The sequence below is a fragment of the Zootoca vivipara genome, chromosome 7, assembly GCF_963506605.1.
Source record: "Zootoca vivipara chromosome 7, rZooViv1.1, whole genome shotgun sequence".
Lineage (NCBI taxonomy): Eukaryota > Metazoa > Chordata > Lepidosauria > Squamata > Lacertidae > Zootoca > Zootoca vivipara.
Genome location: NC_083282.1, coordinates 44,743,103 through 44,770,521, shown reverse-complemented (window position 1 = coordinate 44,770,521; position 27,419 = coordinate 44,743,103). Strand labels below are relative to the sequence as shown.

Here is a 27,419-nt window from a genome sequence, read left to right as displayed (position 1 = left end):
CTTTTGTGACAGGTGCCTGATTCTATTTTGCTCTCCTTGTTCAGTCAATGCATGCCTTTCCCCCTCAGAATCAGGCTCAAAGGTTCATTTTACTAAATAATTGCCTACCTTAGCTGTGGAGTAGATGAGTGCCAGCGTGGTATAATGGGCTCGAACCTTAGGCCAGTCTCTATCTATTGGTCTAGCTCAGGGGTTCCCAACAAAAATTTCTCGAGGACCCCTCATCGAGCCGCTATTGTGACAAGGACCCCCATTAATTCCTAATCCTAAAATTAAAAAGTGAGCCAAATTAAGAGTCTTTTTATATTTTATATTTATACGTTTTTTACAGTTCTTCCTCTTCATCTGTAGGCCTTTGTCGTTTTAACGAACCACTTTTTAACCAACGGTCCATTTTTAACTACGCGAACTGTAGCTTCCGCGAAAAACAACGCTTTGTTTACAAACACTACTGTTTTGCAAAGAGGCAGCGCGCGCCAGGGAGGAGGGAGGGTAATGGAGAAGACAGGGTACCTGCGCAGTAGCGCACAAATGAAGCTGACGTGCGCAAAGCATCTTGGGGAGGTGAGCGTTAGTAGAATGCGCGTGCTGCCGCTTTGCAAAACAGTAGTGTTTGTAAAGCGCCACCTAACGGCATACAGCAGAACTACTGCCTCTATCTAATTCTAGTTTTGCGCTAGACTCTGCTCATGCAGGAAGCGGCCAAAACAAAAAATCTGTTATCATACGAAATATATTTAATATATTTTTTATTCTAATAGCATCTTGCGGACCCCTCTGGCATAGCTCGCGGACCCCTGGGGGTCCCCGGACCACCTGTTGGGAACCACTGGTCTAGCTTACCTTACAGGGTTACTGGGAGGATAAAATGGAGAAGAACTGTATCCAGCTACTTGGAGGCAGGTGGTGGGAGAGGTTAACTGTAATAATGAATGAAAACCAACCAACGCAGGCTGAATCTAGATATATGGCAACTGGTGATATAGGAAGGTGTGGAACTTCCTGCTATAGATGATATCCACACCCCCCCGGTCCTGTTCTGCTGGGAGTCATGAGGACTAGAACCAGAAATTTATTCATTTCATAATTTTCTATCTTGCCTTTTTCACCAAAGAGATTCAATGGGGCTTACGAACAGTATTAAGAACAAAATTAAAATGGACACAAAAATAATCCCTAAAAGTATCCCTATAAGCATTCAGATTAATACATTAAGAACAAGTTTAATAAATTCCAGAAGCACAAAAGTAAGCAAAACTGACCCAGTAAAACTTAAAACATTAACCAAATGCATTTTTTAAAGCCACGTTTTAGCGTATCATACTAATCAATAGAGTAAGGGGTCCCGATGGATCTTGCACAGCAAGAGATTCTATAGGGTAGGTGGCACAACACGAAAGGCCCTACTCACAGCTAACACCAGCTTCACCTCCCAAGGTTGAGGGATCTGAATCAAAGCCCCATATGACACTCAGTATGTGCAGGGAGGAACATTTTGAGTAAGACAGTTTCCAAAGCACACAGGTTCCAAGCTGCATTTAAGATCAGCACCTTGAATTGAACCCAGAAAATCACATAGAACCCACATGATAAAATCAGAGCGCCGAGCTTCTGTCAGCATTCTACATGCAGTATTCTGCAAAAACTGAAGCTTCCAAACGTTTTTCAAGGACAGTTCCACATACAGCATATTACAGCAGCCTAATCTGGAGGTCACTACAGAATGCAAAGTCTGCCTTTCTCACAAATGGCTATAGAATATTCAAAAGCACAAAGGCACAACGGAACATTCTCTCTCTCTCTCTCTCTCTCCACCCCGCAAAAAAAAACCTGTTTTAGGGGCTCTTGCAACAATTTGGAGCAGATTTGTGGAGAGTGCAGGGTATGCACAGCGGAAGGAAAAGTCCTGTTGTGCAAGAGGAAATCCTTGCACTGATGAGATGTGGGTAGTTGAATACAGTACTGCCCCTGTCCTTTTACCATTCAAGTGCATTGTACTGAAGGGAACATCCTGCATGTATATGTATTTTTGAAGCTGATCTCTCTTCCTTGGCTGGCTTTTTCAGGAACAAGTTAAGGTTTAGTAAACTATTATCTCTGCTGTATCACTTAGCAATTTTTACTGATTTTCTTTCTATCCCACTCACACCAGCTTTTTAAAAAAATTAAAAAACAGAGTTGCATTCCTGAAGTTTCCTAAATCCAGACATTTGGCTTCCAAGGTGATGAGAGACACTGAAGTACACAAGCTATCTCATTTACGGTAACGACTACAGCAAGTGGTAATAAAAGCAAGGGTCCTTGGGCTCAACTATGGGCTGCTCCTGATTTTAAGGCAAATGCGCTGACTTTTTGCTACAAGGACTGTTCTAACCAGGATTGCTCTCTTCTTCCATAAAAGGTTGTTTTGCTTCCTCTCAGTGGGTGGTCTCAGTTTCATAGAAGAAACACAACAAGTTAAAGAATACAGGATGTATCAAAGATGTGCAAGGTTATCCAGGATGGGGTGGGATTTGCAGATGCACAAAACAATATACACACAGAAGATACACACAAAAGAAATGGGAATATGTTAATTTTGTTAACAAGGAAGCCCCAATAGATGTGAATTAAGAGAAAGCAGGCACATATTAGGTTTCTCTAAGAAACCATCAAGATTATTGGTTCAGTGTGGTATATCCCATCTTCTATTGCTACTGCTTTTGGGTGGGAAGTTATCAGTCATAAAAAAATACACATTTGAGGGTTTGGATTTAATTTAAGTGTCTAAACAGCTTGCTTTGGTCTTGTCAGATACAGTTAACTGTCAAGCATTTATACTGAACAAACTTCCTTCTCATTTGGTATGTTCAGCAAGCAGAAGTCCTGTGTTAACTTATGAGTTAAAACCAATGAGCCTTCCCTATTGGACTGATATCACACATGGCACCAGTGGTCAACTAATTTTGGATAGACTTGGTGGCCAGTGAACCTTCTGTCAATATGATCAATGTCATTTCTTGTTGTTGCTGTCGTCTTTATAGTGATTCAGTACAATGCCTTGCAGTTGTGTCTGCAACTATGCAATCTCTACCAATGTTTCAGGAAAACTCAGTTAAAAACATGGGAAGGGAAGCCCTGTTTTTTTGAGTTTAGGTCAAACTTGTTGAGCTTCTTTTAGGAGGAAGGGAGGCCCATTTTTGTTTAGGGCTTCAGGTCATAGTTCAGCTTTTTTTAGGGAGGAGGAAAATTTGGGGTGAGCTTTTTTTAGGGGTGCCAGTGATCTAGCAGTGATCTACCACAGACATCCAGTGATCTACTGGTAGATCACAATCTACCTGTTGGACGTGCCTGCTGTAAATCAAGCAGAGAGAAAGCTGCTTGCAAGGCTCCTGTACAGGCGTACCAGTATCTTCCTCTTGCTGCAGAGTTCCAGCATCACAGCGTCACCCAGAGGCACCCACAAATGTGAGTTATCCCTCTCTCTATTTCTTCCTTCCTTCCCTCCCTCTTCCGTCCTTAATAAAATAAGGGGGGGGGCAGATAAGCCCCACATAGAAAGCCCATCAACATGGGGGGGTGACTCTTTAAAATACAGTATTTACCAGTAATTGGGGGGGGGCGGCACCTAGGCCTCTAGGAGTTGGCTGCTATGCCTAGGACAATTCAAGAAAGCAGATTGATGCATATGCTATGGTAATATATCAATAGAATCATGGAATTGTAGTCGGAAGGGACCACAAGGGTCATCTAGTCCAACCCCCTGCAATGCAGGATCTTTTTCCCAAGGTGGGGCTTGAACCCACGACATGGTTGAAATATTATGCTGATATGCAGCAACACCTTGGAGCTGTCGTGACTGCGGCCGTGCCTTCCCTCGCCCTCGTCCGCCCTGCCACCCCCTCTCGCCTGCCCGACCCTCCCGTCCTCTTACTGCAGAGTTCCAGCATCACAGCATCACCCAGAGGCAACCACAAATATGAGTTATCCCTCTCTCTATTTCTTCCTTCCTTCCCTCTTCCATCCTTAATAAAATACGGGGGGGGGGCAGAAAAGCCCCACATAGAAAGCCCATCAACATGGGGGGTGACTCTTTAAAATACAGTACAGTCGTACCTCGGGTTGCGAACACCTTGGGTTACGAACAACCCGGGTTACGAACTTCGCAAACCCGGAAGTATTTTCGCCGTGCGCGCGTGCGCAGAAGCGCCGCACGCCTTTGCGCATGCGCAAAGCGCAAAAATAACTGAAATAGCGCTTTGCGCATGCGCAAAGCGGCGGTTCGGGCCCTTTTCGGGTTACGAACTTTTCGGGTTATGAACTGCGACCCGGAACGGATCGCGTTCGTAACCCGAGGTACCACTGTATTTACCAGTAATTGGGGGGGGGGAGATGCACCTAGGCCTCTAGGAGTTGGCTGCTATGCCTAGGAGTAGGACAATTCAAGAAAGCAGAATGATGCATATACTATGGCTATATATCAATAGAATCATAGAATTGTAGTCGGAAGGGACCACAAGGGTCATTTAGTCCAACCCCCTGCAATGCAGGAATTTTTTCCTAAGGTGGGGCTTGAACCCACAACATGGTTGAAATATTATGCTGATATGCAGCAACGCCTTGGAGCCGTCGTGTCTGTGGCCGTGCCTTGCCTTGCCCTCGCCCGCCCTGTCACCCCCTCTCGCCTGCCCGACCCTCCCGTCCTCTCCAGCCAAGCAGGGTAGCCGCCGATGCTGCCAGCCCCAGAAGCACAAGGTGGCCGCTGCCGCTGCCGCCGCCACGATATCATCAGGCCAGCTGGCCCTGTAGCCCCGCCCACGTTCCCACTTGGGGCCCCGCCCCTGAACGACCATGGCTTGCCCCCCCCTAGTTTTGATCCTGGCTACGCCCCTGGTTAAAAACTTAATGGTTAAAAGAATATAGCCATCACTAAGAAGCAGCCCTGACACCAGCTGCATCTCTGAAACACAGCAGAAGGTCAAGGACAAACAGAAGCACCTCTGCGGTTCTCCTGCAGTTCAGAAATGGAAAGGGGCTGCGGACTTCTGCAGGCCTTCTCTGCACCTGCCATGCAGCTGGAGTTCCATCCACCTGAGGCACAGGCACAAAAATGAGCCAATGGGGAGGGCAAAGGCTTGTTTTAGCTCTTTGCTGGCATCGAGCAAGTATGAAGCTAAAGCAAATTGCAACCTTCCCCCCATCTTTGGGACTGGAATCATCCCTCCACCTTTGTAGTTCTGGTCCTGGGAGGAAGCTTCTGGCTTCTCTCGTTCACCAGAGCCCAGTTGATTTTTCATCAGGTGAGGGCTAAAAGCAAGATTGCTGAACACAGTGTCTGACCAGAAGTGCTTTCTTCCACTAATAGTGTGCAGGGCTGATATACAGACAGGATTGTAATCAACATATCACTAAGCAAATCATTCTCTCCCTTTCCTCCCCCAATGTGCCTCCTAAAACTGTTCTGAGCTCCCCACCATTCCAACCCTCCAAAGCAGATTTGGGGATTGTGTGGCATAAAGGGGCATTTGTATCTGACATTGTCACTACAGGGTTGGCATAGGCAATGGAAGAGATTAACCTAAGGAATAGAGGTTGGGTAGAAAATACAGCAGCTGCTAGAACAGGAAAAGCTTAAGGGTTTGTTATTGTTTGTTGTGGGGTTTTGTTTGTTTTTTTAAGAGGAGAGGAGTTTAGGAAGCATTCCACATAATTTATAATGTGATTATTAAAACACTTTAAAATGCACAAGTGATTTAGACTCTAGACCTCTTTCCTTACCTGTTCTCTACAAGGAAGTCTACCACACATTTCTTCAAGCAGTACAGATGAGCATCCATCAGTCCTGTCCTAATGTGCATTTTAGAATGCCTGGAAAGGGAATGAAAGAGAGTGAAGTTATTCAGCTCTGCATTCCACAGCCATTTTAAGAGCTCCACTTTAAAATCACTACATGGTAAAACTTTACAAGAGACATCTGTGTTCCCAAACCCTTGCTGTAGAATTAGTAGGGAGGTGAATGTTGATGGCTTCCATAACTTGACTGTGTGTCATACAAACATACACCTGTTGATCCAGTTTGCCATTGACCTTATTCCATAAGTGCTGTAGGCTCCAGCAAAGGCATAAAGGTAAAGGGACCCCTGACCGTTAAGTCCAGTCGTGGATGACTCTGGGGTTGTGGCGCTCATCTCGCTTTACTGGCCGAGGGAACTGGCGTTTGTCCTTAGACAGCTTCCGGGTCATGTGGCCAGCATGATTAAGCCACTTCTGGTGAAATGCCGTTTACCATCCCACCGGAGTGGTACCTATTTATCTACTTGCACTTGACACGCTTTCGAAATGCTAGGTGGGCAGGAGCTGGGACCGAACAATGGGAGCTCAGCCCGTTGCGGGGATTTGAACCACTGACCTTCCAATTGGCAAGCCCTATGCTCAGTGGTTTAGATCACAGCGCCACCCACAATAAATCCAAAAGTCTTTGAAGATGCCACAAGACTATTTGATTTGGTTGTTGTTGTTTGTTGTTGTTTTACCTCTAATACAATGGGTATTCTTCACGGGTGTTTTGCATATATTTTCTTTATTTTTTATTAAATGCAGAAACCATGTTAATATGAACTGTAGCAAGATTTCAAGTTAGGTATACTAACATCACTTTGCTTGTTATTTCTATAGAAACAATCATTTTCTCATATACTATATGGAATTTCCTCCATATGAATACATTTTAAATCAGGGTTTGTTTCTTTTTAAGAGACGGTACTACAAATGTTGGTGTTGGTGGCATCCATCTGTCTTGAAAGACAATGGAGTGCACCCCTGGAAGTGAAGTCAAAGCACTGCATTAACAGCACCAAAGTGACCTCCTGGGGGCACAAGTCTGGCCAGTGTGTATGGTGGTCTTGAGTGTGCACACAACATGGACAAGAGATCATGACATGCAGAGGACAAACATGAAACCTAGGGATTTTTTGTTTTTTGTTTTGCTAATAACCTGCATCATCACTTTAAATTGTGCTTGACATGCAAATGTTTTTAACACAGATAACTCAATCAAAGCAAAAGTAAAATACTACATAGACATAGTGCTTGATGTTCAGTCCTGTCTTCTGCATGTAAAAGGAAACATGTACTGTAAAGAAACTAGAATCATACAGTTTGACACTGACTTCTGAAACCAGGCTTACCCAATGAAGCAACAAAATCAGGGTCAGAATCTAAACATGATGGTCAAAGCAGAATATAGAATCAGTGCATCTTGAATGAGGCAGGATGATGGTTCCAGTTTTGCTCTCTCGGCAATTCTACTTAGTACATCCATGGGAAAGGACTCTACTATTTATAGCACAGTCCTATGCAGTGCTTTTTTCTAAAAAAATGTTTAGGGGTACTCTCATTTTGACTCAAGAAAACCATCATTTCATCATTCAAATCAGGAAAAGGAAATACAGTAAATGGACAAAAAGTACAAAGATTCACCAAATGTTTAGGGGTATGCACCCCCCTGCATCCCCCCAGAAAAAAGCACTGGTCCTATGTATGTCTACCCAAAAGTCCCACTTCCGTAAGGTCTAGGGTAGATCCAACAAAGTCATTGTGTTAGAAGAATAATTTTCTTCTCCCTTCCACGTGTCTTGCTACACCCAACCCAATCGGCTCCAAAAGTTTGGCAAAACCTCCAGATGAGATTTTAGGGAGTGCAGGGGGCACACAAGGCAGGAAAGGGTAGGGTAGTTCCACTGCACAAACAGAAGCCAACGTGCTCACGTAATGATTTTGTAGGATACAATCCATAGTCCCAGGTAAATGTACAAAGGATTGCACCTTTAGAGTGCAAACTTACACAAATTTACTTCTGAGTAAATCAAACTGAACAGGGTGGGACCTGCTTTTGAGTAGACATATGTTGTTAGTGTGACTTTTATACTTACTGAAGGTTCCCAGAAGCAAGGTTACTCATTCACTTCAATGGTAGATCGCACCCTGTATGTTGCTTTGACATGGGATAGGAGACTTCATTGAGTACACAAGGAACTTTGGATTGTAGCCAAAATGTTGGCTTTTTATTATCTTCTGCTCAGAGAATCTGGGATAATTTATAACTGATTTCTGGGTCAATACCTGTAGTATCCTTCCTATTTAATTCATTGGTTGAATTAAATGTTTCAGCCAAGTGTGGCAACTACAGACACTGAAGAAATGGTTGGAAATGAAACTTCTTCTTTCCTCTTGTAAACTGGAGACAATGTGCTGGAGAATTTGGAATTCTCATATGTTGCCACCCCACACAGCTCTGCTCAAATCCAATGCAGCTGCGGGTCACATTTCTACAACAAAAAAATCCCATATGCATTCCACTAACAGCATAAAGCAGGAAACACCTCCCTCATTCAGGGTAGTACACCACAAAAATAACGAGGTTTTTGTTTATATCTGAGCTTTAAGAGAGCAATTCCAGAAACTGCAAGTTCCTACATGGTAGTATTGATTTAATTAGCCTGAATAGCACATTTTGTTTGCGTTAAAGACCTCCAACACATTTATTAAAATGGAGTCATAAATGTTAACTGCTTGCTCAACTACTTAAAGATGACCAAGTGCGGGGAAGATACTTCAAAACTCATTTCAAACTCCTTTATAAGCAAATGCAGCATGTTTTAAGGGAGTTCAAACTATATTTAATTAAAAAAATTACCCAGTCAGTCAATCAGATCATACAAATCCTGCAACCCTGCCAACAATCAAATACAAATTAAAGTCATGAAAGAATTTATGGAAGTACAAACCCTGAAGCACTGCAATTCTATTCCTGGCAAATACGACAACCTTCCGTGTTAAAACAAATCTAGGCAGGATTAAAGGAATATTGCCCCATGGAGTTCAAACAAGTATGGATCCTCAGAGTTTGAGGCTAAATCTAGAACTAAACACATCAGAATAGAAAAAAATAAATATTAATAGAATAATATTCAGGCCTCTTAATTACTCCCTAAATTATCAGTTTCCCTCCTCTGACCCGACACAGTGAAACTAGAGCACCTACAAAACTGACTGATAAAGATTAGATTCCCATAAAACATGGAAACTCAACTTTCAAAGCAACAAGGGCCCTAGATTTAATTAACATTCAGTATCGTCACATATCTCTGTCTGAGACAGCCTCTCATGAGAGCACTAAATTCTTCCTTCCATAGAGGCATGAGACAAAAGCAGCACCTTTGCCTTTTATAATTGTAGGGATGGTGAGGGGGACAGAGGGGGCTTTAGTCTTAAGGTGCAAGTGTGTGTTTTAAAGACTAAAACCATTTCTGTTAATTTCACTGAGGGATAGTGGGAGAGATATCCCTCTTGTTGTTCAGTCGTCTAGTTGTGTCCCACTCTTCGTGACCCCATGGACCAGAGCACGCCAGGCACTCCTGTCTTCCACTGTCTCCCGCAGTTTGGTCAGACTCATGTTGGTAGCTTCGAGAACACTGTCCAACCATCTCGTCCTCTGTCATCCCTTTCTCCTTGTGCCCTCAATCTTCCCCAGCATCAGGGTCTTTTCCAGGGAGTCTTCTCTTCTCATGAGGTAGCCAAAGTATTGGAGCCTCAGCTTCAGGATCTGTCCTTCCAGTGAGCACTCAGGGCTGATTTCCTTCAGAATGGATAGGTTTGATCTTCTTGCAGTCCATGGGACTCTCAAGAGTCTCCTCCAGCACCATAATTCAAAAGCATCAATTCTTCTTTATGGTCCAACTCTCACTTCCATACCTCATTACTGGGAAAACCATAGCTTTAACTATACGGACCTTTGTTGGCAAGATGATGTCTCTGCTTTTTAAGATGCTGTCTTAGGTTTGCCATTGCTTTTCTCCCAAGAAGCAAGCGTCTTTTAATTTTGTGACTGCTGTCACCATCTGCAGTGATTATGGAACCCAAGAAAGTAAAATCTCTCACTGCCTCCATTTCTTCCCCTTCCCACTAAGGAGATATCCTTAGTGCTGGAAAATAGCTGGAAGCTGTACAAGGTAGGGCATTAGAAAAGCTGCAAAAGAATTTTGGGGATGACATAGAGCCATAGACAATAGAGAAGTCCATAAAAACACAATGACAATCTTCTGTTGGAAGACAAGACAAGGGGCAGGACCTAACTGCTTAAAAAATGGAGGGGGGAGAATCATTTCAATAAAGAATGAAAACCCATATGCTGACTAATGGATTCAAAGCAGATGGAGGTGGAAAATTCATTTTCAATGACTTTGCTTCTGTTTTAAGCAGTACTTTTTTCTAAAAAAAAAAGTTTAGGGGTACTCTCATTTTGACTCAAGAAAATCACCATTTTATAGTTCAAATAGGGGAAAATAATTATGGTAAATGGACAAAAGTACAAAGATTCACAAAATGTTTAGGGGTATGCATACCACTGCGTACCCCTAGAAAAAAAGCACTATTTTTAAGAGGCAGATATGAGCTATGGACAGAGACTTGAGCTATGGACAGAATACTGAGCAGTGGAGGACGGAAGTGGTGCAAGGGATGAAAGTCCAAGAACACCAACATATGAATATGCCATCAAGTTTATCTAATTTGGTGCTGTTCTTTATGGAATAAAATTAAGGCTTCCTGGAAAAAAGCATCAGATACAAAGCATGCAGAACAATGGTCTAGTAGCTATTCAAAAAGACATTTTTGAATATGGTGTTTTAGAAATGTAGAGAGAATTTAGGAATCTATTAAAAACTGGCATGTGGTCAAATACAATGGAACAAAAAGCTGGAAAGCCATACATCAAGCACAAACAGTTAGTAGGTGATGGTGCTGCTTCTCACTCAACATCTTTCCAGTTGGAAAGATGGAAATGACCATTTAGAATTTGCAGGAATAATTCAAGAAGAGACTACAGTATATTATACACATTGCACTAATTATGTTAACATTAGCATGGAACATACTTGTGGTTAATAAACCAATTATGAGTAAATTTGAATATTTTGGGTGTACTGCATTGACAAACACAGGATGGTAGAGCTAAGCCTCCTGAACTATGTTTTTGCACAGTAAAAGTGGAATAGTGCAGCAACTGCTTCATAGAATATTTGTAGAAGAGGCGTGGAGTCCTGAAGTAGCAGCAGTGTTATATCCAGTGGCATTAGCAACATAGAAATACCTGAAATGAACTGAGACATCAGTGTCAATGACATCTTAAAGAGGTGGCAATGGATAAACAGGGCAAGCATTCTTTTTCTGTGATTAATCAACATGCCCCCATTGCTCTCTATGAGCTGGAGAAGGAACTTCTGCAGCAGGAAAACTTCCCTTTCAAGTAGGCTCCTTGCAAGATTTACAACCACAGAAAATATGGGTTCTATATCATGCAGAGCCTAGATGAGTAGAGAAGGTTCCCTGCCACAATTCCTGGAGGGAGATTGGGTGCTGGTGGGAGAAAGTTGCACATTTTTTTCTCACACTTCCCTCTTGCATCTTGTAGAGATGTAGAACACATGAATAGGATAGTAGAGTCAGTTATATGGGGTAAGGTAGTCACAGAACCATAACAGAGCTCAAATGTGAACTATGAGCTGGTTCACATGACCTGCTAAGCCAAATCATGGGCTTTAATTTAATCAGCGAAGTCCCTTCATCACTGAAAGAAATACAGCAAAATGGCTTTCCATCAAGAGAGATAACACAGACTGGGTTGAATGGGTTTCAAGGACAGAGGACCTAACATATCTGTTCTACAGCCATCTCTCTCTGGACCAATTCAGAAAATATGCAAAAGCACTGAAAAGAGGATACTTTTTCCATACTAGGGCGACAACTGGTTTTCAATATCGTGATATATCACCAGCTGAACATCGTGATATATTGCTATATCATGATATCTGAAACAAAGAAGGAACCACGCAGAGGCGAACAGGACAATGTCTTGGCAACTACTACTACTTAGGGTCCAAAACGGATAAATTATGATATTATCAATCACCTCATGATCACTTTCATTAGCAGGCGAGCCAAAATGCAAGCTGAAAATACAAGTTGGATGGAACTATACGGAGGCAAGTTGCCAGGACCAGAAGGTCGGCAGTTCGAATCCCTGTGACGGGGTGAGCTCCCGTTGCTTGGTCCCAGCTCCTGCCAACCTAGCAGTTCGAAAGCACGTCAAAATGCAAGTAGATAAATAGGAACCGCTACAGCGGGAAGGTAAACGGTGTTTCCATGTGCTGCTCTGGTTTGCCAGAAGCGGCTTTGTCATGCTGGCCACATGACCTGGAAGCTATACGCCGGCTCCCTCGGCCAATAATGCGAGATGAGCGCGCAACCCCAGAGTCGGTCACGACTGGACCTAATGGTCAGGGGTTCCTTTACCTATACGGAGGCAAGTTGCCAGGACATTGTCCTGCTTGCCTCTGTATAGTTCCATCCTTATTTAAGACATTGTGGTAGATTGCAATGTTTAGCTGGGGATAACATTGCAGAGTTATCATGATGTTGAAAACCAGTTATCGCCTAGCGCTTACACACATTGTGATTCACAATATAATGCCAGCTCAAATTTTATGAAACAATTATCATGATGTGAACTTCAAACCGGTTTTGGACAATAGATTGATATATCGCCCAGCCCTACTTTCAATTTAACTATCTAAGGCTAAGCAGAAACCTCCATATCTTCCTACAGTCTTCTGTGCATACTCCCCACAGGAGAAGTCCCCACTTTGAATATTATGCTAAAACAAAGGAAAAGGATGGAGTCACCTGTGTCATCCTTTTTGGCACCTCTGAATAACACCAGGAGTAACTCTTTGATTAGAAGTGTTGTAGCATAGAGACTGGGATTGTATTCAGATTGGATTCATAAAACTCTTTCTACTGAAATATGTTTTTATTCAGACACCTTGCAGAAAATATCCACACGAATTGCACTAATGCAAGTGATTCATGCACCTTAGGAGAGTGTCTTTCATCATAAGATTAGACTACTCTCTCTCACTACCTTCATCTCTGTCTCACATGGTCATAAAAATTCTTTCAGATGTGTGATGACTGAAGTTAAGGAACTGCCATAGGAAATAGGATTACAAGGCAAAACTTCTCCTTTGAGGGTTTTTGCCGGCTTTCTTCTACGTTTCTACTCCAGACACTCAGTAGCTGACAACAACTTTTATTTCTTATTTTTTTAAATGACTGTTGTAGGTAGCAAGCCAAAATTGGTGGAATTATTAAGCCCAGATATAAAAATCCTTAAGTCAGTGCCTCTAAAATTGTAAAATAGGCTTTGAAACTTTAAGGTTTAAAAGCCTTTGTTATTTTCCCTCTGATTCCCAAGCCTTTAGCATAGGTTATTAAACTCACATGTTTTTCTGAAAACAATTAAAGTTGCCATTCAATTTTCAGGATTCTAATAAGAACCCAAAATATTCAGTTCTCCACAATTGTTCAGTTTTATCCACACTAGAAAGGAGTCACTTCACAGAACACACACACTATTGTAGACCCAGCAAACCCAAGCAGTGTGTTGGAAAATCAATCATGCTAAACAACCCCCCCCCCCATTGCCTACAACAGCCTTCCCCAACTTGTACTCAAAATCACATCATCTCTGACCACTGGCCATGCTGTCAGGGGCTGATGGGAGTTTTAGTTCAGCAACAGCTGGAGGTTGCCTGTTCTCCACCCTGGCTTTGGTTTATCTTCAATAGGAAGCACTTAAGACTTCCTACATTTTTCTTCTCAGTTTCCTCTTTTTAAGTAACATGAGCCATGCAATTGCAAGAATCCTACCCAGCTTCCAAAATGTCTCTTATCTTCATAAACCAATGTACTTTTCACAACGGTGCTATCCAACACTCTATTATTAAGGAATAGGTACCGGTATATCAAGCAGAGGCCGGAGAAGGAAAACAAGAATAGAACATGAAGGAATGCTGTGTCTTATTGTGCAGACAGATAGTGAGGGGGACCCCCCTCCCCAAATAATAATAATAATAATAATAATAATAATAATAATAATAATAATACAACCCACAGAGCAATCTCTACATACAAACAGGTTAAAGGGCTTTGCCCAACACAGAATTTTAAATTCTGGCCTTCAGCATTCTCATTAAGTACACTTGGGGCTGAGAGGGTGAGCAAAAGTAAGACTGAAACACAGAAATGAAATAATTTTGACACAACCGCACTCCAGTAGCCTGGCCATTAGGAGAAGAATGGAGCTGAATGTGGAAAGAATCCATTATTCTTTCAATAGCGTCTGCTGCAGCTAAATATGTGCTCACATACTCTCCTTCCTGAAAAGCTTAAAAAAAATTCAATAGCTGCTTGGCCTGGGAAAGAGGTGTTCACTGAAACGCTAACGCATGGACCAAGCACAGAGCAGTACTCTACCTGATGAACAATATGTTTCAAGTACTCTTAAAACCAAAGGCTGCAGGAGAAAAGGGAGTCTGAAGAGGTCCTGTTCTCAGGGGTTCTTTTTAGATATTCTATCTGGTGGCTGCCCTTCAGGTGCAATGTTCCAGCCACAACCCTAGCCCATTCTACTGCAATAATTGAAAAATGGGGCCCCTCTGAAAATAATCAGGGGCTTGCTGAAAAGCCTTTCCTGCACAAATAGTTTAAATAATAATGCAAACAGAAATTGGCATCCCCCCCCCAGGTTCTAGCTGAATTTATAGTACTCTGAGATTCTGTTGTTACTGTTCTATCTGGCCAAGACTCAGAGTTTCAAGTGAGGAGCTCAAAGATATTCAACAATGTTCCGTTTATTTGACCATAGCTTATCCAATGAGTGTGATGTTCAACTTCTAAAACTTTAAAAATAAGTGATGCTTACAGCAGATGCAATGCAAGGAATCTGATAGTCCCTGGATTATTATATCAATAACTGCTATAGTATTTTAAAGCACATAAGCAGTTTTGGCATCTTTTCTTGGCCATCCTCACAATCCATTATGCACTTCAGCTACCGGTAGTACTCAGTGGCAAGCGAAATTTTTCACCATTCTTATTCCAGTTTTTTTTTTGCAACAATTCATTTAGTTGGGCATGTTTCACCCCACAATCAATTCGTATTTTTTGAGCAGCAATTTGAAACTTTCCCCTTTCTTTTTCTTGGTTTTTTAAATGTTTTTCCTCAGTTCTCAGATGGCATCCCCCTTCCTCCTGCGCATCCTCAGAGTCACCATGAAAAAGACACAAGATAAGTACATGTGGGGAGCCAAAGATGAAAGGTAATGACTTGCCAATAATAGCTGAAACATATAACGGTGGACAGTGGTCATGATCCAACAAGCTCCTTCATATGTCCACCAGATTTCTCTCAGGAGCATTTGCAACCCACATGGTATACACATTTCATATATACAGTAGTCCCAATACACTATTGCAACCAAGCTGAAGTGCATGTTACTAAAGTGATTGACTAGAGTTCTCCAGCTTACATCTGCCTTGCCTTCTGTTTCCCATTGCGTCTATTTTTAGATTCTAAGCCTCTTAGGGTATGGACTTGTGAAAAATACAGTTTGAGGAAAACACCATATTAATTTAAATTATTTATTGATACATTCATTTATTTAAATTATTCATACCCTACATTTTGGTATGCCTATCCTTCCAAGATGTCTTACAAGTAATCCAGTTATAATATTGTCATTGTTTTATTAATGTAGCAACTAACCACAACCTTCCCCACAGGATTATTGGCAGTAATAGGTCAGGGAGGAGGGAACAGAAGGGCCAATCCAGCTCTTCGCCTGCTTTTCTCTCTTTCTCCTGGGAACATTCCCAAAGGGCAGTTGATAGTAGAACTGCCTATGGGGGCGGAGAGGAGGGGAGAGAGAGAGAAGCAGTACAGTCCTGCTAGAACACGTATTTTCTTTGCTTACCTGCCTCTTTCATCTTCCTGCCTCCCACTTCTCAAATCCTTTGCATATGACAACTTGGAGAGCAGCTGGGGGAGGCTCCAAGGTGGTCTTTGCCTTCCTCCTTCTCTCTCTTCTTGAATCATTCTCCATAAATACATACATACTTTTTTCCTATACTCGGGTTATTATTGTGTGGAAATACTGCACTTGTTTTCACTTATGCTTCCATCTGATTAGCCTAGAACCAGACCCAGACCCTTGAAGTGGCTTGTCTAATTTCTTGCTCCCACAAAAGGCTTCCATGTTAGAGGCAGTGAATTCAGCAACTGGAGAGAACTAACTTTCACCTTTCAATTGTTGACTATTTATGTTCCACAAGGCATGAAGATGGTGGCCATCAAACAGGGTAAAAGCTGATATAGTGTCTCAGTCTTTTACTCCTTTCTCCAGTTACAGTACAACCTCTACTTATGATCATAATCTGTTCCAGAGGCCCATCCACTGGGCAAAACCGGACGCTAGTAGAGGCGCCATTGTGCGCATGCGCATTCGGAGGCAGCACGCTTCTGCGCACACGTAGAGGCAGCAGCTGCTTGTGTGCATGCGCAGATGGCAGAAACCGCTTCCGCGCATGCATGAATCACGGCAAACCCAGTGTTTACTTCCAGGTTTACCGCGGTCACAATTTGGAACATCTGTGAGAAGAGGCGGATGTAAGTCGAGGTTCGACTGTACTTGGTCTGTCAGGGAAACTAAAGAGAAATAATATTTGCGCATGCACTCTCTCTCCTGTGCTACCAATCAAATTAATAATAAAATCACAAGAGCAATTCTGTTTGGGGACCAACTGAACAGCAGTCAGAAGATGATTCAGCGGATTTCCCCCCAATAAAATGAGGATTTTTAAAATATCATCAGTAAAAACAGAATGTCTAAATGACCTCACAAGCAATCCACTAGTTCATGTTTCCTGCTGATATTTAATTTGCTGTTTCGACCTGCTGGTGCTGAGTTTCACCACAGTGAATAGCACTGGCCAGGCACAACATTCCCTCAGCAGCCAGTGCAGTAAGTGTAGCAAATTGGCATTATGTAATTCCAGTTAGTTCTATCAATACCAAATGTAGCTAAGTTTAAAAACAATGAGATCACTTTCAATTATTCTTTCAAACTGCATGCATTTGTAGACAAAATGATTGGGTTTGAAAAACAGCACTATCTGTCCAAGGCTTCTTGGAGGAAGGCAAATCAATAGTAGCTTGCAAAATGAAAAGGAAAAAAAAAGATCACACAGTTAGCTGAAAAAATAATCCCACAGGGGTATGGGAAAATTCCTGTATGCACCTTAAAAATGCTGTGCTACGGCACAACATTAGACATTTGTGGGATGGTAACAGAAGCTGCAAAAAGAGCTTAAATAGAAATAGAAATACTTTATTGTCGCTGTACCACTTGTTTACAGTGAGTTCCTATAGGCGAACTGGTGTTTATCAAAGTTGGGTGGAAAACATGTTAAGATGAGTTTAGTACCGTAGCAGTCTCACGTCTCTCAAGGATTGTGGGCATTTAACTTTTTAGGAAGGAACAGCCACATGCCTCACATTACTCTTGCAGTGCTTCATGTAATATTTCTTCTCTAGTCTGCTTCCTTACATTTGTCAATATATTTCCAACCAGGGCAGGGGTGTTAACTCACTTTGCATTCCAGTCTACTTTGCGTCATGGAGTTCCGCAGCCCATTGATGAGTAACATATGTCTAACATGTGGCCAAGAAGATTCAGACCATGTTCAAATAGGCATGGATAACTTTTCTGACCTCTGACTCAGCCTTCTGCGCCATCCCAACAGCACAGTAAAATTTGGCTAGAAAGCTTAGGAACAGTCCACTAAGAGGATGCTGCCCAAACTCAAAAGATCTCTCTCTCTCTCTCTGTGTGTGTATGTATATATGTATGTGTGTGTGTGTGTGTGTGTGTGTGTGTGTGTGTGTGTGTGTGTATATATATATATATATATATATATATATATATATATATATATTGTATATCACACACACACGTGCACACACACACACACACACACAGAGGCCTGTTCAAACATAATAAAAAAGGAACATTTATGATTCACCATGGTTCACATTCTTATCAGGAAATTTGACACCGCTTTCCCACCCTCAATAGTGTCTCTTAAGGTACATAGTTGCACACTTGTACGTTTGGATCTACCAAGAGCTCACACAGGCCAAGCTTCATATATCAAATTTGACCATATAAAGGTAAAGGGACCCCTGACCATTAGATCCAGTCGTGACCAACTCTGGGGTTGCGGCACTCATCTTGCATTATTGGCCGAGGGAGCTGGCGTACAGCTTCCAGGTCATGTGGCCAGCATGACAAAGCCGCTTCTGGCGAACCAGAGCAGCACACGGAAACGCCGTTTACCTTCCCGCTGTAGTGGTATCTATTTATCTGCTTGCACTTTGATGTGCTTTCGAACTGCTAGGTTGGCAGGAGCTGGGACCAAGCAACAGGAGCTCACCCTGTTGCAGAGATTCGAATTGCTGACCTTCTGATCAGCAAGCCCTAGGCTCTGTGGCTTAACCCACAGCACTACCCGCGTCCAAATTTGACCATATAGAGTTCTATTAATATTTGTGTTACAGTAACAGGCAGAAAGCCACCAGGATATTGTCTCCCATATGAGCACCAAGCAGCCGTTTCACACACTATAGAGAAGTGGAACACTTAAATTCAACAACAACTCTGGCCCAAGCGAATTCCTTATTCAATTCTAGGCAAAAAGTCCACATTCTGTGTGCACATGCAACAAATAAAAAACTAGTTAATATGTATGTGTGTGCACATGTGCACACACACTCACTCATGTTCACAGAAGGGTGAAAAAGGTGGGCCATTAAGATGGTGAAGTGGTTCTGCAACTTTGGCATTCATCCCAAGCATGCTACTTATCTTTTCAGGCAGCCAATGAGGACACATCTGCTTTGCTGAGACTTCCATTATTGGAAGAGTTTATAGCTAATTTAAACTAGTTAATGAGGTTTTGACTTTTTTATGTAGTTCAAACTACTGAAATAGTTTCTAGCTTGCTTTCAAAACATTGGAGGGTCCGCCCGCCCCATGCACAGCTGTTTGCACTTGAGGGAAATTGCTTTGGTATTTATTATTATTGATCCAGTCTTCTCTAAGCACTGCAGCATCCATAGGAACATAGGGGCCTAATCAGCTCTCTCCCTCACATTTCTTTAGGTATGCATGCATTTTATAGGAATACATGCACAGCTTTCAGTTCTACAAAAGAGCTGATGTGCAGAACTGCAATGGGGGAAGGGAGAGGGGTGCATACAGAGGATATATAGCTCAATAAGAGGACATATGCTTTGCAAGCAGAAGGTACCAGGTTCAATATCTGACAACGCCAGAACTTTTGTTCTATTGCCTATTATTAGTGTAAGAGTTTGTGTCAGCATCACATAGGTAGGTGCTTGCTTTATTTATACATACATACATACATACATACATACATACATACATACATACATACAATGCGAGAGATTAGGGGGCCCTGAGTTTGGTTGGTTGCATTCAGTTGATTGCAGTGTGGCTTGCTTATATGTGTGTGGAGGGGGCAGGTTGTTGGGTCAGGTTAGCCCTATTGATTTCTATGCTGTTGGGGGGTGGGTGGGTCATTATCCTGTTGTACTGTATATCAGTCTTTACAGCCACAGCAGGCACTGTAACCTTCCAACAGTTTGACTTCATCCCCAAAGGCACATTCTTCCATTGTCTACCGAGACAGTGTAGATGGATCAATGCAACTTTCTGTGCTCCTTTGAGATCCCTTAATTTGAATAAGGAAACAGTACAACCCTGAAGTATTTGGTGTCACTACCAGGATCAGTTCATAGCATTGATGCCAAGTACTAATAGTGACCCAAGGTACCCCCAAAATTTGCAGAAAAATATATGTATCCAAACACTCACAGAAGGTTCTCCATCACAAATCCACACTCTGCAAAGGAGGTTAGAGTTAAGGCAAACTGACAGCTCACTCCACGGGCACACTGTTGCAAACTCAGGCACACTGCCAACAAAAGTTTAATTCTTTGAATAATAATTTTTTTAAAAAAATCACTTCCAAATGATTCTTTTCTGGTAATTTCCCCCAGGATATTTAGACAGAGCTTGTGGCTGTTGCAGGCAGCTTGGGACAGGAGTGTACCAAAAGCATAGCAAACTATATTTTAAAAATCAGCACTTAGTCTGACATGCAGAGAATTCCATCCTTCAATCACTTATGCCAAATAGCTAAACTGCCAATAAAGGGGGCAGGGGAGAGGAATCCGCTGAATCTACCAGAGGGGCGAAAGCAGGGTGGGTGGGTGGATCCTTTAGCTATTTAACATGCCCTTCTCACTAGCTGCCCCTTTTCTAATCATGGTGATTTATGATGCCTTAGAGGAAACCGTAAAAACCTCAACATTGACATAAAACCCAAAATTAACCTGAAATATGTACTTTATAGCAGCTATATTCTGTTATGGTATTATACTCCAAAGGTACAAAAGGAGTCAAGTTGGCTTTTAGAGAAGGAATTTAAAGAGAAGACCGTGGCAAAATAAAAAAAAAATGTTGGAAGTGAACCCAAGGGTTGATGTTTTCTTTTGTTTTAACTTAGATTTTGTCTTTATTTTAAATTCATTTTAAGTGGAGTTACCGGAATCAAACGTCCCTGTGATCTACCAACATTTGTGTGTCTGTTTATCGCTGCACTTAAAGCGGTTTCCATCAATTTCCCCCCACATTAAGAACTTAAAGAGGACTATTTTCATTTGCATCTTAAAGTGAGACCAGGGAAAGGGGGGGTGTACCCCAGACACCCTGTTTCAAATACATGATGAGTATGATCTTTTAAAAGAAGGCTGCACTGTCACTTCAAAGCCATTCTTGCAATTACCCCATACATTTATATAGGAGGTATTCTTTTCTGTATGAGGTAATGAGTAGTCCGGATTGTCACCATGATTTATTAGCACATCCTCTCGAAGCAGCACTGCACCTGCATTTGCACAGATGGAACACCCACGAAGGCGGATGGTTTATTAGGGACAGCTCATCCTCAAACAACCCAGAAGCATTTTAAAAGGAAATGCTCCAAATTTAGACCTGCTCCAACAGGTGTCTTTTACTGTGTTTCATTGTGCAACCATAAATGTCTTAAGGTGAGGCAAACAATTCCCTGCCCATAATAATCACTCTTTGAAAACAAATATATCAGCCCCCACATCCTTGAGGGGGGAGGCGGGAACGAAGGCCAATGGAATTCTCATTATTTCCCCAACCTCATGGCTTGCCCAAATGCTTAAGGAGATGGAGTTTGGTGAAGTGAAACTTCTGTGGGGTAGGAGGACACTGAACAAGAAGTCAGGAAAAGTGGGCTGGGCTAGCTGCTGCCCTGCTTTGACCAATAGGGCATAAAGGGTGAGGATGGAGGTGGTGCGAAGGTGTCAGAGCCAAGGGATCCACAATGAACAGGAGTCCTTGGTCACTTTAAGGCAAGTATTTTTTCATGGACACAAAAGAGGGTAACAAGGATATATTTTATCTGTGAGCTTAAGAAGATTTGTGCAATACATGAGCAGATGATAGGCCTAAATCTCGCAAGCCTAACTCTCTGTTGGATCTATGACACAGAATTTCGAATTGAGTTGTGGGTTATGTGTGTAGCTCTATTTTAAATATCATATCTAAGCTCTTCAGATTCTATACCAGAATAATACTGACATCTAAGAAAATATTGCAGACATTTCTATTTTCAAAGTACAAGGGGGGAAACCCAACAGGATCCTCACCGTCATTTTTTAATAGAAAGTTAAGATCTCTAGTGCAACAGAATCTGAACAGCTCAATGTTAATGATTCATTTATAAAATGCATATAGGGCTTAATTAAAAAAAACTTTAAGCAGCTTATATAAAATATTCAGTATTATCATCAGATCAGTCACTATTTCAACAGGTTTGGTCTCTTCCATATAAGTTCCAGCAATTTTACAGATAATCACCATATTCTGCTCCAATTTCTAAACAGTTTGGAACCTGGATACCTCATGGATTGTCTTCTTCTATATAAACCTGCCCACACAAGTTACCTTTGAAGGCCTGGCTTCAGACTCCCATTCTGCCAGAAATGCAAGGATGATGACACAAGTTTGGTGCTTCTACTGAAATTAAAGAACATCTTCCTCAGGGAGCCCCTACCTTTCTCCTTCTCTGTTAGTTTTTAGACACCAGGTGATAACAGTTTTAGTCAAGAGGGTGTTTGGGATCAACTGAATTAACTGCTGCAGCTTTTAATTTATTTTAGTAGTTGTTACCGAGGACATTGGTTTGTTTGGGGGAGACAAACCATGAGCCTGGGTTCAGATGTAACACTAAGCCAATCCATCATTTAACTTCTTGCAGTGCAGCAACAGCAAAGGAGAAATAAAGCAGCTCTTGTTCTCCAAATATGCATGAGCACACATACTCTTTAAACTTAGCCATGGTTTAGCTTAGTGTCATGCTCAAACTGAGCCAGTGGCTTACAAGGTTTAAGTAAACTGCATGAAGGAAGCAATATGTTTCCCCACTCTAAGATCTAATTGAGAAAAATGTGTAGTGGCTCTATCACTAATTAAGTTGGTAGCCACATTGGAAAGGGCACTCTTGGTGGTGGCTCCCAGGTTACAGAACCAGCTTTCTGTCAAGTTCAGGAACTTGATTTTTAAAAACAGACTTTTTATAAAATATCTATTTATTTAGATTAGGGGAGACAATGTGGTGTACTTCCAATATTCATGGACTCCAAATCCCATCAACTCAAGCAACTTTGGTCAATAATCAGGGATAGTTGGAGTTGCACTTCAACAACATCTGGATGATACTTTTGATGTTTAAAGTGTCTGGTTTTATTTGGGTTTCTTGATTGCTGTTTAGTCTCTCTGCTCACAGTTCCTTTTGACTGTTTTACTGTTGTATTATATCTTGTTTTATTTGTTGAGAATTGAAAGGCAAGTTATAAAAATGCAACAAACAAACAAAATATGGGTTGAAAAGAAATGCTTGAGGCAGAAATAGGATTGCTGAACCCTCAACGCAGATGATTAGGCATGCAATAGAAAGACAGTTTGAAAGCCTAAACGAAAACAACAGTGGCTGTGTTGCTTATGGTATCTTCACATTTAAATCAGTGTTATTTTCTATGAAAATCAAGTTGCTTTTTGCAGTCCATGCCCCACAGACAAGATAGAAAAATAAGTACAGTCAAGAAACAATGGGTTGCATCCAATGAAATAATCTCGTTTGCTCAAGGGCTTGCACAACAGAATGTCCCCTCCCTCTCCTCATTCCATGTCCCTCCCCCAAATTTATTCAGAGGTTTGGAGGAACCTCCAGAACAAATGGGAAGGTTACATGGAGGGAGAAGAGAAAAGAGTACTTCTGTTATGCTAGTGGGAATCCACACATGAACAGGAAAACTTCACTGGACACAATCCAACTGACTGGTAAGACAATACAGTAAGTTGCATTTGGCATATGAACCAGCAAACAAGAATGGCATCTACAACACAACATAATCAAGAGAAAATCCACTTCAAAAAGTGATACAGACAACTCAATAATCATAGAAACATAGATTTGTATATAAGGGTCACTTAGTCCAACCCCCTGCAATGCAGGAATCTAATGCAACCATGCTGATTAAGAAAGGGAACTGCATGTGTTATCGCACATTAAGGAACATGGTAGTTGCAACAAGTGAAAAATCAGAAGTCAAATGTTCAACATTAATCCATGGCAGAGCAGCAGTCTAGGAAGTTGTTCTAGATACCATTTAATACAAACAATGCTGAAGGGGGGAAATATTTGTGAATTGTCTATATTGGCTGTATTTCTAAATTATATAACTATTGTCTGTTTCCAGTGCTAATCCTACTCAGAGTAGATCTACTGAAATTTATGAAGATAAATAACTAAATTTATGAAGATAAATAACTTAGGCCTATTAATTTTAATGGGTCTCCTCTGAGTAACCAAATGCAAGGCAATGCTCTCCACTCAGAGGCAGAAGCTATGTAGGTATTTCTTAAGGAACCCTCCTCTGACTCCAAATTAGCTACTACCAATTATTGTTTGGGCATAGAATTAAAATTTATAAGGGACAGAATATACATCCAGCCGTACCTGTATTCCCACAACTACCTACAGGAGCTATCCTTTATTTACGATTACAACAAGTTCCTTGCTTTTCATTTCCTTTAACAACCCAATCCATTTTCAATACCCTTAGTTATACTCTATCACTCCAAATGAGTTAGCTGAAAGAGGAGTCCCAAAGCTTACTTCTGAAGGATAGATCTCTTAATGACAATTTCTTCATCCAGATCCGCTTCATTGGCCATGAAGAGCAACCTCTTTCCAGAGTCATCCACTCCAATGAAGTCACGCTGTTCCACTGAAGTAGAAAATCACAACGCAAACATTTTACACCTCTGTTTTAATGCAATCTAATGATAGATATTCCAACTGAAACACAGCATATATAAATGTCAGCAAAGTTCATTCATCAAAGCTGAAAGAATTCCTGAAAATTCTGGAGCATGTTCATGCCATTCAAGGGAGTCAGAAAAACTGAGGAAACATTATGTGTCACCCCCTGCAGCTACCTGCGTCTATAATTTGGAAATGATATATGTAGAGAATGCAACCCTCAGAATACCGAGTGAATTTTAGATAGAACTCCTCCAATACATTTTTGGCACTGCATCACTGCTTTAAAATTTGCCTCATTAAGAATCAGCAATAGTGAGGTTGTCATCACAGGCCGCTCTTCTCAACATAAATCAGATTATTTTTTGACATAGTTCATGGCTTTTCATTTTGTAGAAGGATATTCTTCAACACCTAAAATCTTGGGCACGTGCTTTGGTTTCCAGAATAAATTCTTGAAACAAGTCATCTCTCTAAAAGTGTCAATACAAAATTGAAAGGGGCATAAACAGCAAAGTACAGTACTGTAACTGTATGGGTCTCAGGGTGGTGGCAGCTTTGTTCAAGAAACTGTTTACTCTGTCCAAGAAGAATCAAAGCAATCAATTCTAGGTTCTGGCAAGGCAAGGGTTCCAGGATATAGTGGCACCCTGGACAGCTCCATAACAAGAGAGATCAAGCGTTGTTTCAGCACCAGTGAACTTCCAACAGAGCCTTAAGCTGCAGCCCTGACTACCTTTTCCTTTGAAGGGGTTCAATCTACTTTAACAGTCCAAAAGAACAAGAATAACCGATTCTGCTAGGACTTCTGAGCTGGCATCTATAGTGTGAGAGCAAGGCAACGAAACCTCCTCTAACTGGAGATGTACTGGAACAGGCTCCTCTAGTGTCAGAATTTCTGTCATTAAATGAATATCTGGGGCTGACTCTGAAGGCAATTCCCACTCTTAATCCCAGGCCTCAAACCGCAAGACTATGGTCAAGACATCAATAAGTGATTGATAACTGTTAAAACAAATTAACATACATACTTGGAATTTCTTTTTCTGTACATGTGGATATTGGAATTTTTTCAGGACAATGTGGCAACAATGCTAAGATTAAAGAGATATTGGCAGACACAAATATGGGGAACCAGACACAAACACGGAGAACCATTTCAGCTGGCAGATTCTGCTCCAAGTTTGTGAAAACTGTCATTTTCTGCTGGCAATCCCTGTGAAAATGTCAAAACTTTAGTATCAAGAGCACCCAATTTACCTAGCTTTTTCTTCCCTTTATGTCCTGGTACAAGCTCTGTAGGTTCATAAGCTTTCTTCATCAACATGGAGAGTGTGGCATCATTGGCTCGGAATAAGTCCACTACTTCATGTAGAGCAACATCTGTAATCAGATCACAACTCAAAACCAACACATCTGTCTGTCAAAAGAGAAAAGAGGGGGAGAGATCAGACACATGCAAACACATCTGAAATACAAGCTGTCAAGGAGAAGCCAATGTGGAAGGATATCCCAACAAATATTATTCTTTTTCTGGACTCTGCATCAAGCTATCAGTTACCAATGGGCCATTCCACTAATACATTTTACTTGTGATACTTAGTTATAGCATACAAAGCTTAAATGATTGTTTTCATTTAGCATATTTCTGCTGCTGGTGCTCTACCAAGAATGGATCAGTTAAACCACTCTCCAACTTTCATCAGGTTACAGAACACTACTGGTAGTATCTTATAGTGTCCCCAGTTAAAACTGCTACATTTCTTGGCTCAGTAGTAGAACATCTACCATACTTTGATTACAGAAGGTTCAATCCCTGGCATCTCCAGGTAGAATAAGGGAAAGACCCTTTGCCTGAAACCCTGGAAAGCCAGTTGGCATACACAATACTGAGCTAAATGAAATGAGCTTCCTCTGTTCCCATGCTTCCTAGTTTGTGTGCCATGTGAGAAAATAAAGTTTACTTTATTTGATTCTCTCCTGACCCCCAAATTTCAAGATCACAACTTATCCACAGATAAAAGGAAACATGGAAAACATTTTAAATAAAGGGGCATTCATTTAAAAAGCCCTGTTTTCTAAATCTCATTTAACAGGATCTTTTTAAAAAACAAATTAAATTTTGCCTATCTTAGTTTAATTTTCACAAATTCACAGGTAAGTTATAGCACAATGATTTATATTCAGAAGTAATATCCACTGAACTCAATGGGTGCAAAACTTCAGGTAAGCCTAAGGTTGCAATCCTATACACACTCACCTGGGAGTAAGTCTCATTGAACTCAATAGGACTTAGTGCTGAGTAGATACGTACAGTATTGAATTGCACTGTCTCCAGACAAAACATTTATCCTATGTTCCTTTGCACTGAATAAGGGAATATATGAATTGCTGCTTTTGAAACCAACACACTGCTTCAGAAAGAGATTATCTCTTTTGAGGAGCCCAGGGAAAACAGGACTGAGCTTTTACGGGGTCTTCAAGGAATAATTATTAACACCATGCTACCACTTATGAAGTGTAAACTCTACAGAGATAGTAACATATCCAGAAGAAACCAAATTCTAGAGAAAATGTGTAAGTGCATTGGTAAAACTGCAAAAGTACCCATGTCGCTGCTAAAATGCTGTTTTCCAAAGATAATGTTCTTGCAGTTGTCTCCTGTCCTGCCTTCAAATCAAAATTACAAAGGATAAAACACCACTTGTCCGCTTCAGAGCAACCCTACCTCAGCACAGAAGTGATCCTGTGTACAGCAGAAATAAAATTCCACCATTAATTTTTGACAGTTGTAAATGGTCATAAGCTAATCTTGAACAGAGTGAAAAACACATGGAAGTGTTGAAACCTGTGAGTGCTGGGCCTGTCAAGTTCATTGTGACAGCACCAAAAAAACAGTTGAAAATGCTTTAGCAAAAAGTTTACGGCGTAGCCGCTGTTAAAGACTAGACTGTTCTTTTTCCATTAGGAAACCTCTTTATTTCAAAATCAAAAAGAATTCACATCCACGATGAAAACTACGTCAGGGCCATGGACATGCC

General features: G+C 41.4%; 1 protein-coding gene across 2 annotated transcripts in view; it reads right to left on the bottom strand.

Moving 5' to 3' along the window:
- EIF2B3 (eukaryotic translation initiation factor 2B subunit gamma) overlaps positions 1 to 27,419 on the bottom strand; it is an 80,646-nt gene that overhangs the window by 38,063 nt on the left and 15,164 nt on the right. For both annotated transcript variants that reach the window (XM_035121471.2, XM_035121470.2), the window contains exons 4-6: positions 25,639 to 25,798; positions 24,232 to 24,343; positions 5,758 to 5,847 (exon numbers count right to left, since the gene is read on the bottom strand). In XM_035121471.2, the coding sequence (XP_034977362.1) occupies positions 5,758 to 5,847; positions 24,232 to 24,343; positions 25,639 to 25,798 (362 nt within the window). The remainder of the gene's footprint in view (positions 1 to 5,757; positions 5,848 to 24,231; positions 24,344 to 25,638; positions 25,799 to 27,419) is intronic.